General features: G+C 37.2%; 1 protein-coding gene across 1 annotated transcript in view; it reads left to right on the top strand.

Moving 5' to 3' along the window:
* Positions 1–16,926, top strand: part of KITLG (KIT ligand) — a 101,418-nt gene extending 84,492 nt beyond the window's left edge. Inside the window, exons 7-10 of the mRNA XM_019632037.1 lie at positions 4,226–4,335; positions 5,032–5,099; positions 6,203–6,279; positions 12,580–16,926. Coding sequence (XP_019487582.1) covers positions 4,226–4,335; positions 5,032–5,099; positions 6,203–6,242 — 218 coding nt within the window. The 3' untranslated portion in view covers positions 6,243–6,279; positions 12,580–16,926. The remainder of the gene's footprint in view (positions 1–4,225; positions 4,336–5,031; positions 5,100–6,202; positions 6,280–12,579) is intronic.
* The last annotated feature ends 415 nt before the right edge of the window (positions 16,927–17,341 follow it).

Below are 17,341 nucleotides of genomic sequence, written 5' to 3'. Positions count from 1 at the left end.
ACACACACACACACACATATATATATATATATATATATATATATATATATTATGTACTCTTGACCCTTGAACAACATAGGTTTGAACTGCACAGATCAACTTGTACATGGGTTTTTAAAAACAAATACCTATACTGTTTTTGATCTGCAGTTGGGAGTCCACAGAGTGGAGGGCTAACTGTATGAATTGATCTGTGCCATTTAATATAGAAGATTTTTGTATCCATTGGGCATCCTGGAACCAATCCCCCTTGGATACCAAGTGTGGTTCAGTTGTTGAGGAGTCAAAAGTTATTTTCGGATTTTTGACTGCATGGGGAGGTTGGTGCCCCTAACCCCTGCATTGTTCAAGGGTCAACTGTATATTATAATATGTATAATAATAGAAGTATATACATGTTTTTAGTTATAGCATAAAGGAGGGAAGACTGTTTAGGGAATAGGGTCAGAAAAACTTGAAGAACACATGCTAGTTTTCAGGGATAATACCCAAAGAATGGCCATGCTGGCCAGAGGACCAGGGCATATGAATGAGTAGTGCAAGATCTGAGTGTCTTCTCTGTAGTTTGTAAGGGAGAACCCAAGTTAAATAAAAGGAGTTGTATTTTTAAAGTAATAGTAACATCTTTTGTACCAGGCTAAAAGGATATTTTTTAAATGTTTGTCTGTGATCCCTGCAGACAACATTTAAATGATACAGAAGGAAATCCTTACTTCAGCATTACCTTACCCATCTTCTAGAAACAGTCATGAGTCAGACTGCCTTGGGCTTATACCCCATCCCTCGGCTAGCTGTGTGACCTTGGGCCAGCTACTGAATCTCTCTGGAGTCGCCAGTCAAATGGAGAATAATACCTCCTTCACAGGGTTCCTGTGCATTGTAAATATTAGCACACATGTACGTGGAACAGTGCCTGATGTGTAGTATGTGTTCATCATTAATTAGTAGAACAATTGGAAGGACTGGGCTGTGGGTCAGTAACTGTAGCAAGCCTATGATGGTGAGCTTTGGATCTCAATCCAGGAGCTGCTCCAAGTGATTCGTGTTCACAGGCATGGTGCCCATAAACAGACTCAGTCTAAGAAGGAGTTCAGCAAATTTGCAGCACAGTTTTTCATGTTCTGTATTTGTACAGATGTTGGGTATTACCTTAGTCAAACTGAACAAGCCAGTTCCCACGAATTTTGGACAGTGGATTCGTTTTCATAATGAGACACAATTAATATAATAACAACCCAAGAATTTGGGATTACTCAGATCCTATCCAGATGAGCTCCCTTGCTCCACACAGGTTTCGTGGGCAATCTTTACATAAACACAAAGCTTTGTTGTTGGCTTGGGTTTTGGCCCCAAATACCCTTCATATGGGCCATGAGGCAGACAGTTCAAATCTCACTGATCTTGAGTGTGGATAGCCCCCATAGCAAGTACTGGAAGTCGTGCCCTAGAGGTGAAAGCAAGCCTTTTCTGATAACATCACTTCTTCTCTCACTGCTAGAGAGATGGCGATATCACTGGAGGGAACCCAAGGCCTGTCTATTAAGCCACTGGGATTAACAAGAAAAATAAGCCTGAGGAAACATTGACCTCTGTAGGAGGTGAAGCCCAGTTCCTGTGGGCCCCTCTCCCTCCCAGTCTTTACCAGGCCTTCCCTCCCTCTCTCCTGCAGGAAGACTGCTGCTCTGTGTTAGTTTCCAGGACTTCGTTTGGAAGCGTGGTCCCAGGGGCAGAACTTCCCAAGTGGTTAAGAAGTCCCAGTGTTCAGACAGTGAGGTGAACTTTCCTCAGTTAGATTTCTCCTCCAGCAGGGCTGTGTTTGAAACCCCTCTTTTAGGGGCTTGTCCTTCTACCTGAGAAAGATTTTGAGCCAGGTATCCCAGAATACCTCGCTCTCCAGAACAACACCTCCTGCTGTTTGCTAATGGATGTGGTCTTTCCTCTGGGCTGAATGGTGCAATTCAAGATTTGGCCTTTTTGGATAAAACAGGAAGAACAGGTGTTTGGCTGCCAAGATTCCAGGACATCTGACTGCCCCAACATATGTAATGAAGTTCTCCATAGCACCATCCTAGCTCATTAGTTTTCCACTGGGGTCTGAGGACAGAGTATCATAGCTTCTTTTGTTCTCTTTGTAGACCTTGGTTAGGTTAGGGGCACTCAAGAAGGTTACTATCTACCTCAAGGAGGTCAAATCTATCAAAATCATACTCAGCAGTTCCAATAGGCAGTGGGGGCCACAGCAGGTTGGCTCTTAAGGAAAATTTAAACATGTTACTGGAATACAAGCACGGACAACCAAATTGTTTATAGATAGTGATATTCTGATTCCTAAAATGGTAGGAATTGCTTGTAACTCTGAATCCATTTTCCTATAGAAAACACTTTTAGAAATGACAGTTAAATCCTAGACTAATGCACATAATTCTTGTATAACACTTAACGTATCTAAAGTATTGTAATAACAGTACCACTTCAATGATACCAAATCCTGTTTTATAACTCAGGCTTATTTTGGTGAGAGAATTCATGTTGAGCTCCAATTTAAGATCCTAACATGTATTTCCCATGGAGCTGTAGGGCATGGGTGGGCCAGAAAAACTGTTAGTCTAGTTTTAGGGTTATGATTCACTGTTATGTCAATAGGAGATCCCACTTACTACCCAGTCCCACTGCCCCTTACACTACATACCCACCACTCACTACCCGTACCCTAACACACACACATGCATGTGAGCACACACACAAATGCCCTATTTATTAGAGTCTCTTTGGCAACCTAGCAGTCATAACATTAGTGAATTTTCTGCCCTCAATTTACAAATGGTGGGGAAATAGGCAATTCCTGTTCTTGCTACAGTAGATAAGATTTGATTTTTCCCTCTCAGGTTAAATCTATGAGGTTTTCCCTTGTAAATGTTGATACACATACAGTGATTCAATTCTTTTATATGATGTACTTTATTTTTTATTTATTTATTTTTTTTAAGCTGAGCCATCCTGCCACCTGTTGGCAGCTCAGCGGCTGCTCAGCTCGGGCTGGGAATCGAACCGCTGTTGCTCAGAGCTCAAACTCTTGAGTGAGCTCTTAACCAACTGAGCCACTCGGCCGGCCCTATATGATGTACTTTAGGTACTTTATGTTAAACAGGTGACTGTAGGCTGACACAGTAACTCAAATATCATTGTAAAATATAGACAAAACTGGTCATTTTATCTTGGATTAGTTTACATTTTGATCATATAGTTGTTGAAAATGTATAATTTCTAAATTTATTGCATATTCAAAAGAAAACAGAGTTTAACTCTTCCAAATTGACAGAGCTGTCAGTGTGCCCAAGCAACTAACTTGTACCTTGCCAGAAAACAGAAAAATCTGTCAAAATGTTAAGCTTTGTGTTGGGAGGAAAAGACCCTTGTGGGTGATATGTTTCATTTAAATTATTAATCATTCTGCTTCTCTTGGAAGAGCAAAGTAGGAATGAGGAAAGCGTTCCAAGCTAATATCATACGTCTTTTCTTTCATTAAGTTACTTATTTAGAGTAAGCAATGGGGACACACTGGTGCTTTCAGTCATTTTTTTAATGTTCAATAGTCTCAGGCTTTCCAAAATGAAAAGTCTGAATAAAATCAAACCTTTAGTCCATTGCACAGTGTGAGTTACTACTTGGCATCCAATAAATATGTGTGGAAGATGCGATGAGGAAACACCAGGATTCTAAGCAGAAGGTACCTAAAAGTACTCTAACTGCAGTGTATACATCATGACGATATTTGTGGCAGGCCAGACATAGCTTAATGCATGCAGACCTGGATCTGGGTTACAAAATGTCATCTTTACAATTGCTTGGCAAGATGTCAAGAATGAGAAAGTGAAAAGATATTAGAAGATAAAGGCATAGAAATGGATTTGCTTGGTAGTATGAATCATTTCCCCCCCAGGATTATGTCAGGTCTGTATTCTTTATCGGTCACCATTAACTGAGTCAAATCTCCTTCCAAGTGGGGAGTTTCTTTCTTTTTTTCAACTTATTTACCTTTTGGAAACTACATAGATTTGTACTGCCATTCGAACACAATACTCAGCAGAAAAATCAGTGGTTTAAATATTTTAAACAGAGATAGGTCAAGCACATGTTACAGAAACAGGTGGGAATAACCACAGCATCAGAACAAAACCTCTAGTGCGGATATGCTGTGTTCACCACTATCCCCTTTAAATTCCAGGGAAGACCTCAAATTCCATTGGAGACTCCAACCTACAATGGGTAGCTATGGCGTTGCCGGCATTCTTTTCTCTTGTAATTGGATTTGGTTTTGGAGCCTTATACTGGAAGGTAAGTGTTCCTATTTTTTTTCCTTGATCAAAAACATTCTGAACTTATTTGCTCTTACTATATTTTATATATATGATTAACAAACTGCCCTTTTCTGAGAAAGGATCTTACCAAGAAAGCAATAAGACAGGTGAAGTTCAATCTAATCTCAACAAAATTGAAATCTTAGAAAGGTTTCTCCCCATTGCTTACTATACTTTGGAGACAACTTTTGTAGCTGACAATGCACACTTAAGAAATGGCAACTGGTTTTAATAGCTTGAACTAAATATAAAAAGGAAGAAAATATGCTGAAAGTCATATGACATGCTTAGAGGCAAATAGAAGTGCCATTTGTGTTATATGCTATTTTGCATTTCTACCTTTTGTTCTCTTTTTATTGAAGCCTGTCTAAAATTTTAAAATGTGCTAACTCATTGTGACTCAGCTTTTTGAAATTTGTTTTGAATTTGATCCCTATTTAAATCTTTCAGTTTCTTTATTACATTTTTGCCTCCAACATCCTAAAAATGTTGAGTCAATACTACCATGCATTTTTCATAATTTCTTACTGGAAAAATATTTTACATGCTGCAATGTGAAGAAAATAGTTATTGGAGCTATTGACATAAAAGACGAAAGTGGAGACCATTTACCTCTTAAATGTTATACTAGTCATTGATATGTTTACAATATGTGTCTTTGTTCTTTTCCCAGAAGAAACAATCAAATCATACAAGAGCAGTTGAAAATATACAGATTAATGAAGAGGATAATGAGATAAGGTATTTTGTTTTCACTAAATATGTGCACAATTAATCCTGACATGGCTGTTTCACATAATGTGCACATGCTTATTATAACTTCTCTAAGAAGTTGTTGACTCTCAGAATGGCAGCTCCAACCAGTGTCTTCCAAGTCTTCATCCACCTCTCACGTTTCTGACCTCTCACTCTCTCTTCAGTTTTACATCTCCAGTCACCTATACAATATTTATGTCACAACCCTTCTTAGGGTGTCAGAAGTGGTCCTCTTTGCTTTTTTTTTTTTCTTTTCTTTTTTTTTTTCTGTAAGCAGAATCTTGCTCTGATTCCTGATCACAGAGCTCAGTAGGCATGTTGGCTTATTCTCCTTTTCCATGCTATTACCAAGACATACTGATTTCTCTCTCAGAGTCTCTTACAAGTTTAGTTCTTTCTTTGGCAATAGTGATTATCTCTGTCCATATCTTTGCTATGTCTTGACTGAGTTGCTACCTCAGAATCTTTCTTTTCCTTAGTCCTTCTACACTCCACCTTTGTCTCCTTCTTCCTTAAACCCTGGTTCATAATATCACTTCCTAGTCAAGAAGCTTTCTGTGGTTTGTCTCTTATATATTTGATATATTTGACTTCACTCTAGCTTTCAGAGCCCTAACTTTTCCCAACCCATTTGGCATTTCTTCAAAGCCAAATATAAATGTTGTTTTAAGATACCATTCCATTTACTGTAGCTGACCCTGGTTACTTTTTTGCCTTATGCCATATTGCCATAAAATCTAATACTTTGATTTTATATTCAGTTATACTTTTCATTTGGCATGTTACTTTCTCTCATATCATGCATATGCATACATATTTACATATTAAGTGCATATAAGAATTTTTAGTATGTGTATATGCATATACATAGAGAATTTTAAAAACTACTTGGGGGAACTAAGTTGAGGCAGATAATGTCTTCTCCCTTCCCTGTAGTAATACTTATGAAGACAAGCTTTCCACTCAATTTTGTAATCTTTTGCTACTGTATTTACAGAAATAACTGCTTTTTACAATGCCCAGATCATGATGACTTCAAGAATCTCTGTACAAAAGCAAATAAGCATTTTTTTCTTGTTGTTTTTCAGTATGTTGCAAGAAAAGGAGAGAGAGTTTCAAGAAGTGTAATTGTGGCTTGTATTAACACTGTTACTTTCGTACATTGGTAAGTTCTTAGAATTCAAGCTGAAAGATTTAACAAGAACTATACAGCACCTTAGCCACCAAAATGTAGATACAAAATGTATTAAGGCTTCTATTATGCTGACATCAGTTTTTTAACTGAAAAGCTGTTTCATAATGAAATTGTGCATATCTGATCCATTGTGTGTTCTCAAGTTTTGAAAGGCAAAGCAGTATTAGCCCTGATTAGTGGATTAATCTTTTATGGGAGATACGTAAAAAACTAACAGTTGAATATTTACTATTTTTGAGGCCAGAAAATAAATTACACAAAGGGAATAGAGTAAATTAGGACTAGAATAAAAATATTGTTAATAGAGGAAGAATAAATAAAACCACTTTTGATTAGGTGTGACTACTATAACATGATAGAAACTAAGTGTTTCATTTGTTAGATGCTGAAACAAGTGAAAACCGAAAACATTTCCCTACCATTTTAAGAAAAAGAAGAAAAGGTCAAAATATCTTACAGTCAGGAGAGGGAAATTGTCAAGGCAAAGTGCTACCTGTCACACGACTGTTAGTCGTTGTGCCTAATCACCGTCCAGAGCTCAGGACACACTGACTATAAGCCAGGGACAGATACCTGTTGTGGTTGCGTGGCTGTGTGGAGGGCTTGTGGGAGAAAGGAGAGTAAGAAAACAGGGCCAGAAGGCACCAGTGTTCCTATCTCCCTCCCCAGCTCCCAAGCTCAGGTAATGTTGAGAGAGTGCCTCGAATGGCACTCGCCTGATCCCACATCCATTCGTGCTCCTCTCACCTTCACTTCTGCTAACTGGCAGTTAGTTTTGGTATGTCCATGGACCCCTGTGCACATATAGAGGGGTATGAGTGTTCACTCATCCTCCTAACTCTCCGGTTCTTCCCTCCTGGTCAGAGGATCACTCACGCTCCTAGATTATTACAGATGTGGTCAGTGGTGATTTGGGCCTTTTCCTGACAGTTCACTGTCTTCCAGCTTTCACTTCTATCCCAGATTCAGTTGAAACTTCCCCAGGAAAACTGGGTCCTAGAGCCTCTTGCCTCCTCCAGGAGCACTCGTTCAACAACCCCAAATAACATGATACAATAATAATTATGTCTCATATTTCTCTAACACTTGAAGCCTGCTACTGCACAGACTTCCTTTTTACCTTTAATCATGCTCTAGGTCACTATGTCCAAAGCATTAATCCTAGCTTCTCTTCAAGCTCATTTGTCCTATCAAATAATGTAAACTAACACACACTTCCTGCAACCCTTTATCTTTTCTGGAGCCATATTCCCTAAGCTGAAATCATTGTTTTTTCCTAGTGTGTCTCTGCCCTTAACCCCAATGCAAACCTCATCTTATCTTATCGTATCTTCCCCGTCTGCCATTTCAGTCCCCTGAAGCCATCCACAAATCACACATTAAATGGTTAAGTCTTAAAGGCTCAAGTAATGGCTTCTGTTGTTTGGATTTTGGATTGCATGGCAGGGATCCTGCTTTGGCACACAGGTCTTTCATCTTGTGGTTTTTTAATTGTGACATTTGTCCTGTGACATTTGGAGGGTGGATTATGGTGAAAAAACTCAGGGCACTTGTTTAAAGGGAAAAAAGATGACATTTTAAAGCAACTGTAGTAAGCAACTTATGCAAATGTCTGCTAGTCAGGGAACATTCAACGACAGGAACTGGGTCTGTCAGATTTCTTGTTGTATCTCCTCACAAGGCCCTCCTCACCTGTCACCTGTGCATTGTAGGCTCTCACTAAATGTTTGCTGAAGGAACAACTGAGTGAATGAAAAAACCCTAAGTGAAAGTTTAGCCAAGTGGTAAGAAGATAGGTAGATCTGCTCTACAACATTATGCCTATAGCTAACAATGCTTGATTGTGTACTTAAAGATGTGTTGAGGGTAGCTCTCACATTAAGTGTTCTTGCCTAAATAAAAATAAATAAATCTTTAAAAAGTGAAATAGGGTTTATTGTTATCTTGTGTGTGCATATGCATGTTTAATTTGCTGATTTTGGTCAATACTTATAAAATACTAACGTATGAGTAGGGCATGACAGTTACTTACAGAGCATTTTGTGTCCTCTTCTAAACCATAAGTTCTTAGAGGGCAGGATTTGTTTCTGAATTTCATTTTGGAATCTCACCAAACTCTATGGCTTATTCTTTGTGCATATTAAGTGATGAATAAATATTTGTTGAATACATGAATGGAGATGAATGAGTGTCTCAGAGTATTGCAATAATGTAAGTATAAGATTTATGGAAATAAAAACAAATTAGACTTCCACATGTAGAATAAATATGTAAGTCAAATGCCGAAGAATAGGAAAAAAGGAAGAAAAAGGAGCCAGCTCATTAACATGAATCTGCAGACCCCAAACTTAAAATGTTTATCATTTGTAATAACTTGTTGAGTACCCATTGTATAGAGTAAAACCTTTTGCTTGGCCCTGTACCAAAACAGGTTTAAAACTTCCAAGGAACTTTAAGTATAATTTAGGGAAAGAGATGTGGTAGAGAGAAAGGTTTGGGAGAGCAGACAATGACGTGGTAGGAGAGGAAATCTGCCCAAAAAATCAGAATAACAGTAGTAAAAAGTACCACAATAGAAATGAAATGTGGAATTGTAATTATATATTTTAAAAATTAGACATTATTTGGATTATATTCACTTTCTTGATTAACAAAAATGGGGAAAATACAGAAAATGGCAGATTTATGTCAAGAATATCTCCCTGAAATGGAAGTTTCACCAACTAAAACTAATTAAATCAGGGCAAATATGGGAACACAAGAAAAGATGGAATCATTAGTTCTCCAAAGGAAATAACCTATAATTGGAAAATGAAGAGAAGGGGGAGTTTATTTTAAATAAAAGAAAAGAACATGGAAGGAATGTAAGATAATGAACTAGAAACAAAAGAAACTGCCTGTGAGAGGACATATACTAAAGCTGTGTTTATTTGACATCAAACATGAAAAATAAAAGTTAAAAAACCACTTGGTCAACTAAGCTGATTCTGAGTATCCATATGTAGTATGCCACAAGAATTTTTCATTTATAGGGTTGTGTGTAGCACAGTTCAAAGGAAAGAAATAAAATAGACAATATTACAGGAAAATTTTGCTGTTCATTCTTCCCACAAACTCTAGTAGGTGCATTTTTTCAGGCCAAGATTAATATAACCTAGTTGTATCCTCCAACTGCTTATAGCCTACAAAAGGAAATAGGACCTATGCATAATACCCTATTTTAAAAAGGAAACTAGAAGTTTACAAAGTTTGAAAAGCAACAAAAGGAGCTTACAAGGAAAATGCAAGGAGATCAAAGGCAAGCTCACTGCATATGGCTCTACAGGATGTGCCCAGAGCAGAGCTCTAGACTTTGGTATGGACGGCATCCCTTAGAATGGTACCACACGTACCCATGTCGCCTTATTTGAAGGGAGAGAGGAATCACTACTACAGGAGAAAGACTTCACTGTGTAGGTGATGGAGGTGGCATTGATACTGAGCTAGGTGTTGGATGATTGGCACAATTTTATTAGCAGTAGGGAAGGGGTAACCCAGATGCTGCCCATGGCCTAAGTCAGGGAAGACAAAAGTACCAACTGTGTCCCGGAGTCAGTGTGTCCGCTTGGACTCCAGTGGAGCTCACACAGAAAGAGTTAAAGCACTGAGAAGAAAGGGTGGAGATCAGTTTGAAAGATTCCAAGTATAGGACTTTCGCTCTATTGAGTCACATAACGAGCTGTTGGAGGGTTCAGAAAAGGCGTGAGTGATACAATCAAAGCGGAGTTTTAGGAAAAGAATGAGATATCGGTGAGGCCAGATAAACAGGAGTAGTGGGGTCAGGGATCTCAGGCCACTTAGGAGGCCAGTCTTTCAGACAGTAAGAGAACAATGACCCGAATGAAGGTCAGGGCCATAGGAACAGGAAAGCATGGACCACTTGGGGGACACTGCAATAAAAGCATCAACAATGCTAGTTACTGATGGGATGTGACGCTTGACATTGCAGGGAGTGCTCAGGGGTGGTTTGGAGCCTTTGGGACGAAACAGATGGCAGTGCCTTTAAGAGAAAATAGAAGGAGCTGTTAGTGGCCAAATATGTTAAGCTGGAATTCAGGGAACAGTCAGGGCTGCAAATAATAGATTTGGGAGTTGGGAGTCATCTACAAAGAATTTTAATTGAGCCCTTGGTGGAAGGACTGCAATGTAGAGTCACCCAGAAGGCCGAGTGTGAGTTTGTAGACATTGTTAGCAGTATTTATTCACTTACCCTGGCCTGGTAAGAGTAGAAAGGAATTCATATTGTGTTGAGGTTGGTGGAGAGATTCATAAAGGAAACAACCTAGATGTTTCCTGTAGATCTGAGCTAAGACAGAACATAAGAGATCCTAGAGTTAGAATACTGATGAGTGTCGAGTCAGGCTTGGTCATTTAGCGTACAGGATGTGGGAATGATCAATTACCAAATGGCAAGATCTATGACTGATTACCAGATAGTTCCTAAGAATTTTAGGAGCTTTGAAGTTTTTGTTTTTAGCTCTCTTTCTGCCATACATCATGCGAAAGAGATGACTTGGGTTCAAGCCTTGGTTTAGAGCAGTTTAACTAGCCATGAGGTCCTGAATGAGTCAGTTGTCTTTTAAGCCCTGTTTTTTTCAAATATAATGAGAAGATAATAATATTCACCCTGCTTATTTCATGAGGATGTTGCAAAAATCCAGGGTATCATTATAAAAATTGTAGTTTTGTTTGGTGGGAAAACAGTTGATAGCTTTCAAGTTTATTTTCTTTGCTAAATGACTCAGGGACAAAATCAGAAATAGATTTCTAATCTTGGTTTACTACATTTGATTAAATTTAGAATTTTAAATTATTCATAGATCGTTAAAAAAAATACCCCTTTGCTTTTCTCTGATTCCCTTTTGTTTTTCTAACCAAGGTTTATTTTTAAAGTATCTGTTATGTATTTTGGATTTCTGAAGTTTTCTCTTAATTTTCCTTCAGGATTTAATTCTGCTTTCCTAAATGCAGGTTCTTTAGTTCCTAGATTTCTCTGTTTGATAAATTGTCATGTAATATTGTTTTTAGCATGTTGCATTTAGAAAGACTAGAAAAAATACTGTATTTCTTATCACTCATACTCTGGTACTTTACACATAACCTGTGTAGTAATCTCATAGATTTTAGAGACAGTGATCTGTGATTCTGGGATTGATAAATAAGGACAAAGATAGGGGAAAGTGGTGAGTAGGGAAGAAAAGAATGCAAAAATGTGTATTTATTTACAGGTGGTTATTGAAGATAATATGAAGATACTGTGTATAATAGAAAATAGATAAGGAAATACAAATAGTTCACTTGAAATTTGTAATACCTGAAAGTTGAGTCCAAAGCTCAGTGGCTTAACACCAGCACAGAATAATTACAACAAAGTCTGGCTTTCATGCTTAAACAAGTACGATAAGCTGTGCTGACGCCAAATGAACCTCCCGGAGGCTTTGTCAGGATATGGTGCCAGGGTTTCTGTCTTTCATTTTTTGGCTGATTGTTTTGAATGAGATCTTGCTGCTGCTGTTTCCTCAGTTGGGAGAAGCAATTGCTAGAACCTGGCTGGGTGATCCGAATACTGGCTCTGCTCAGTGACCAGGTGGTAGCCTCTGACCAGCCTTTCCACCTGTCCCGGACATCTCTCTTATGCTCCTCCATCTCTTTCCTCTTCTCTACTCTCTAGACACCGAATTTGTCCTTCAAACCCTCTCCCCGCCCCCCACCTGTCTGCTCCCTTTCCAGAGCCTTGTGAGAGAACTTAAAGGCTGCAAATGTGGATAAACCTCTTACCACAAATGGAAATCATCTGTGGTACGCTTGGGGATCTGAAAACCACAGGGTATTCATTCATCCGTTCTTATGTTCAAAAACAAACAAAAAAAATTATTGAGTATCTATTTTGCGCCAGGCACTGTTGTAAGCGTTCGAGCACGGTGGTAAGTCAAAAAGAAAAATGATAGACAAAGCTCCATGCCCTCACGGAGCTTACATTCTAATGGGAGCAGATAGTCAATAAACAATGAGATCATTTCAGATAATGGTCAGGGTAATTGGGGAGATCATAGAGAGTGACTGACGATTGCATCTAGGAAAACATTTGTCAAGTTCTTTTAGGCTGTATAAGTAAAGCATACATTGTAAGTCTGTTGGTAATTCTGTAGTCATATGAATTCAGCTACTGAGAATGGAAAGAAGGCAGAAAGTGGATACACCATAATCTCTCTTTTTGTCTTTCCTCTCTAGGCGGGTAACAGTTCATGTTTGCTTCATAAATGAAGCAGCTTTACACAAATTCATATTCTGTCTGAAGTGACAGACCACGTCTTTATCTGTTCTTGCTACCCATGACTCTCTATGGATGATTCAGAAATTGGAACAAAGTGTTTTACTGTGAAACTGGCACTGAATTAATCATCTATAAAGAAGAACGTGCATGGAGCAGGACTCTATTTTAAGGACCTGGGGGACTTGTAGTCTCATTTAGAACCCGCAGTTGATGTTGGGAGAGAAAGCACGTGTCCCAGACTGCACGCACCATTTTGCATGCCTCCAGAGACGTCTAATTGCTGAAAAGCCACATAGTTTTATTTTCAGTTACAATCTGCAGTTTGTAGTTATCTTGGTCTCTTCAAGTAGAGTTCAGCCTGGATAGTTGAGGTAATAATTTTTCTCAAAGGGATCTAGAAAAATTTTTTAAAAAACAGCAAACTCAATAGCCTCAGCCACTGTACATGTAGAAAGCAGTGGGAAAAGGTGATTGGAGTAGGCATCACATCAGCTTTGTAGCCGCTGATTAATGATATGGGCCTGATCTTGGTCTCTTCCTGACATAAACCATGCTCACCCATATCTCCCTAGACAGATGGACAGAGTTGGCTGGGTCTATCCATGCAGGGGAGCAAGTACTGAATTAGAACAGTGATGCCTTTGCAAAGGGGTGGCTCCCTGAGTCATCATGGGAAGAAGTTATGAACACTAAACCACAGCACAGGCGCTGAGGAGGACATTTGGCACCCCTGGTGAAGTCGGCTTTTTCCCTGGACCACTATAGAGTGTATAAATCATGCTTGCAAAATATATTACAAAGTGTTTATATTCTAAAACTATTATAGAGTTATGCAAAGGGATTTAGGAGAAACTGCTGAATGTATGAAGGTCCCGTTTTTCAATTTTCACATGGGAATGAGTAAAAATATGATAGTATCTAAGGTTAGAGAACCACACCCATGTGCTGACAGGGGTGCTGAAAACTAGGTTACTTGGCTTTTACAAGGATGGAAGGAATCAGGAAACTCTACATATTTATAGTATAATCACCATTATCTGTTTAAATGATCCATTTATTTAAAATCAGGCACTCTGTATCCATTAAGGTTTATGAATTTAAGAAAAAGAGAGATTTATGTAGTTATGCATGTCAGTTTGCTATTTAAAGTGTATGACAGCGTTTGTCATGTTAAGAGTGAATTTGGCAGGAATTCGCAAAATGGACGTTGCGCTTTTTAAAACTAGAGCTTGTAAGACATTATGTGAATTTCCATTGCCTTTTTTTTTTTTATGGTCAAAGGAACATCTGACTAAAGTCAAAGAATGATTTCTTATGGCTTATTTTGATGAAGGTTCTTTTAGTACATCACGAATATACACATAAAGGAATCCAAAGCCTTCCATTATAACTGAATCCTTCTAATATTATTGCCCTGTACTACTACCCTAAGAGGACCATTTTCAACATAGCGATACAAAAGGGCATGGAAAACTAATGCTGGCTTTCCTTTGATTTCAAAAGTCTAAGGATTTCTAGTGTAGTTGGATTTTAGCTTATGCGCAAAGCTAATACAGATACAACTTCAATACATGGCCATTGCTCTCCCTTGTACCAAAGAGCTCAGATGATTTCTATGACCCTTTTTTCTCTAAAGAGCTGTGGTTCTTCAAAGACGAGTCACTTCTCTAAGACACAACCCCAGTGTTTTGGGAAGGTGCATTAACTTATTTAGGCCCTCTGATATCCATCCCATGGTACAATCGATTAGTAATAAAACCAGAGATCAGTTTAATTGCTGAAAGGACCTGTTTCAGTCATATGACACTGATTGTTGGGAAGAAAATAGACATAGATTAATATGAGTTATGTGAATAGGGCATGAGTAGATTGAAAAGAATGATTCTTAAGAGTATGATTTGTTTCACCAATGGTTTTGATTTTCTTAGATATGTGAAAGTGCTGTTTAATGTTAGCTTGAGAGTACAATGAATGTACTTTTGTTTTCAAAGCTAGTAGCTGGGTTTTAACATGCAAGGACATGGTCCTAACCAATAAAATTAAATAAACAAATTCAGCAAATTATGAAATATGGCAGAGTAGGTGAGGGGAGATATATTCTGCCTAATTAAATGTATTGGTTCATTTAGAGTTATATGGATTACCAATTTTGAAAACACTAAAGTTCCATAAAAATGTGTGAACAATGGAAAAATGCTGAACATTATTTTGGATGCTAGCTTCTTGGGCATTAACTGTGTCATATCTGCTTTAAGATTATATATATATATATATATATATATATATATATATATATATATCTTTGCTTTATTTTATCTGATATTTTTATCCAATATCTTCAAAATCAGCCTTTTAAAATGGTCTCAGAAGTTGGCGGATTCTAAATTACACTGAAAGCCTTCCACCTCTTTGGTAGAACACAAGACTATAAAGAAACTAACTGGCTCTGTGATAAACGGTTCCTTCTCAGTGGTATCAAAGTGTTCCTGAATTTTGTATTATAATCAGACGTGTTTACCACACTGCCACTTTTTAATGAGTCAGAGACAAATTGGATTTTTTTAAAAATACAATAATAGAATAAGTAGCCTACCCTCTTAAAAAAGGATTAAGTATGTGAAAAATGAAAAAGTATGTGTTCATATTGAAGTGTTTGTTTTTAGTAAGAAACACATTTCATTGAGTATTAAAGTACTTTGGAGAAACGTTGTGGCATATTTTAGAACTCTAATTCAATTGAAATTAAATTAACAAAAAAACCTATTCAGAATTCATGGATTATTTGTTAATGTTTTTCTTCAGCTAGGTTTTGGTTTCAAAATATAATTCCAATTTAGGGCTTTTAACCATTCCATATCTATGCTTCTTAAACTAAAACATGTTTTTTAAAAAGGCAGTTTGGCATAGCGGGATAGATGGGAAAACTTGTCAGGTGTCCCCACTCTGCCATTAACTGATATTGGTAACTCACCTCCCCTCTTTGGGTCTCATTTTTTTATTTATCTGTATGACAAGCTCGGAGGTCACACCTTAGGTATGAAACCTACTGATATATGACTGACAAAGAAGATAAATAGAGCTGAAACTATCCCATGCAAAATACCCAACCTTTATCTCTGTGAATAAACAATTTGAACATAAAAAGTCATTGCTGTTCTTGTTTGTAATGTAAATAGGATCCATTAGTAAATGTGAAATTCAGTCTCATTTTGGGTGAATTGGATAACCATTTCCACAAGAGGTGGTTTTTTTCCTTTGCTTAAATAAACATTTTTGGATCACCTCTGAAGAAGACCATTATGTTTTGGTCAGGAAGAGATACTCTAAGGTGTGTGTAACATTTGGAAATGCACCACATTAAGCATTTAAATGCTCGTGTTTTATTAAAAGATAAGAGCAGAAAATGTAAGGTGCGCCAAGTTTTTTTGAATGCCGAAAGATAATTTAGAATCCATTAAGTAAGGGGTAATTCATAAAATACATTTTAAATTGGAAAGTGGGATAAGAATTTTAAAGTAAGCCAGTTTTTCTTTGAAACAATATTATATTGAAGTTGGCATTAAAATATAAACATTCTGATTGAAATTCTAATTAGTTCATTTGTGGTATCTGATCACACAATGTACGAGTATGGTGTTGCTGCTTTCCTTTGACAAGTCTGGAAAGCCTTTGTTTGTAAAGATAGAATAATAGAACTTACATTTCCTAACAAGGTATTGTTTTAGAAATAATCCATATTAAAATGGATATTCATGATCCAAAAATGTTTGCTAAGCATTGTAAATTTATTTATAACTGCCATGTCCAACTATATCCTTGTGATGTTTTTTTAAAAAAATATAACTCTTTAAACTAAAACCATAGTATTTTCAGTGACTTGATTTCTGAGCTATAAGACTCACTGAATACAATTTTTCAATCAAAATATCCTATTCTCCTATGTTCTAAGGGTTAATGTGTGATTACAGTGTCCCACTTGCCACTATTTTTTAAATCAATGGACTTGAAAAGTATTCAGATATTTAGATGGATGCACAGATATATTGCTTGTTCAGTCATAGATTGGAGTTTGCATATCGTATTGTATTGTAAATGTATGTCAATGCTATTCTAAATAGTTTTATTATGACTGAAGTTTAATTAAATAAAAAAGGTTGTAAAATGTGATGTGTATGTGTATATACTGTATGTGTACTTTTTAAAATAGGTATATGTCCTGACCTTTTTTATACAGGTTTGAATTTGAAATTACATTATATATACATATACTTTATTGTTCTAAATAAAGAATTTTATGCACTCTCGCAAATTTGCCCTGTCATTTGGTATTTTAAGGTTACCACACATGTTCACAACATGGTTGAGCATTTAAGCTAAAATCAATGTTTTCTATGGAAATTTTGTCATTAATCTAGATTCTGTTGTAATATGTACAGAAGAGGATGGGAAATCATTTTAATTCAATAAATATTTATTGGTCACTAAAATTGGTAAGATATTCAAGAAAGATAAAGTTGAATTGACACAGTTTGAGCTATAGAGGTTTCTCACTTAGTTGTGGGGAAGGTATGAAAACCACTATAGTACGCATAAAGCCACACTAAAGTAACTACCGAAGTACAATACTGAGGTCCAGTTGATGTGCTTAGGGCATCCAGGAAGGAGAAATTGTTACAGACTAGGAAATATCATGGAGAAGTTGGTTTCTAGGCCAACACA

This window comes from Hipposideros armiger, unplaced genomic scaffold, assembly GCF_001890085.2.
Source record: "Hipposideros armiger isolate ML-2016 unplaced genomic scaffold, ASM189008v1 scaffold_1070, whole genome shotgun sequence".
NCBI classification, from domain to species: Eukaryota; Metazoa; Chordata; class Mammalia; order Chiroptera; family Hipposideridae; genus Hipposideros; species Hipposideros armiger.
This window is presented reverse-complemented; position numbering and strand designations above follow the sequence as displayed.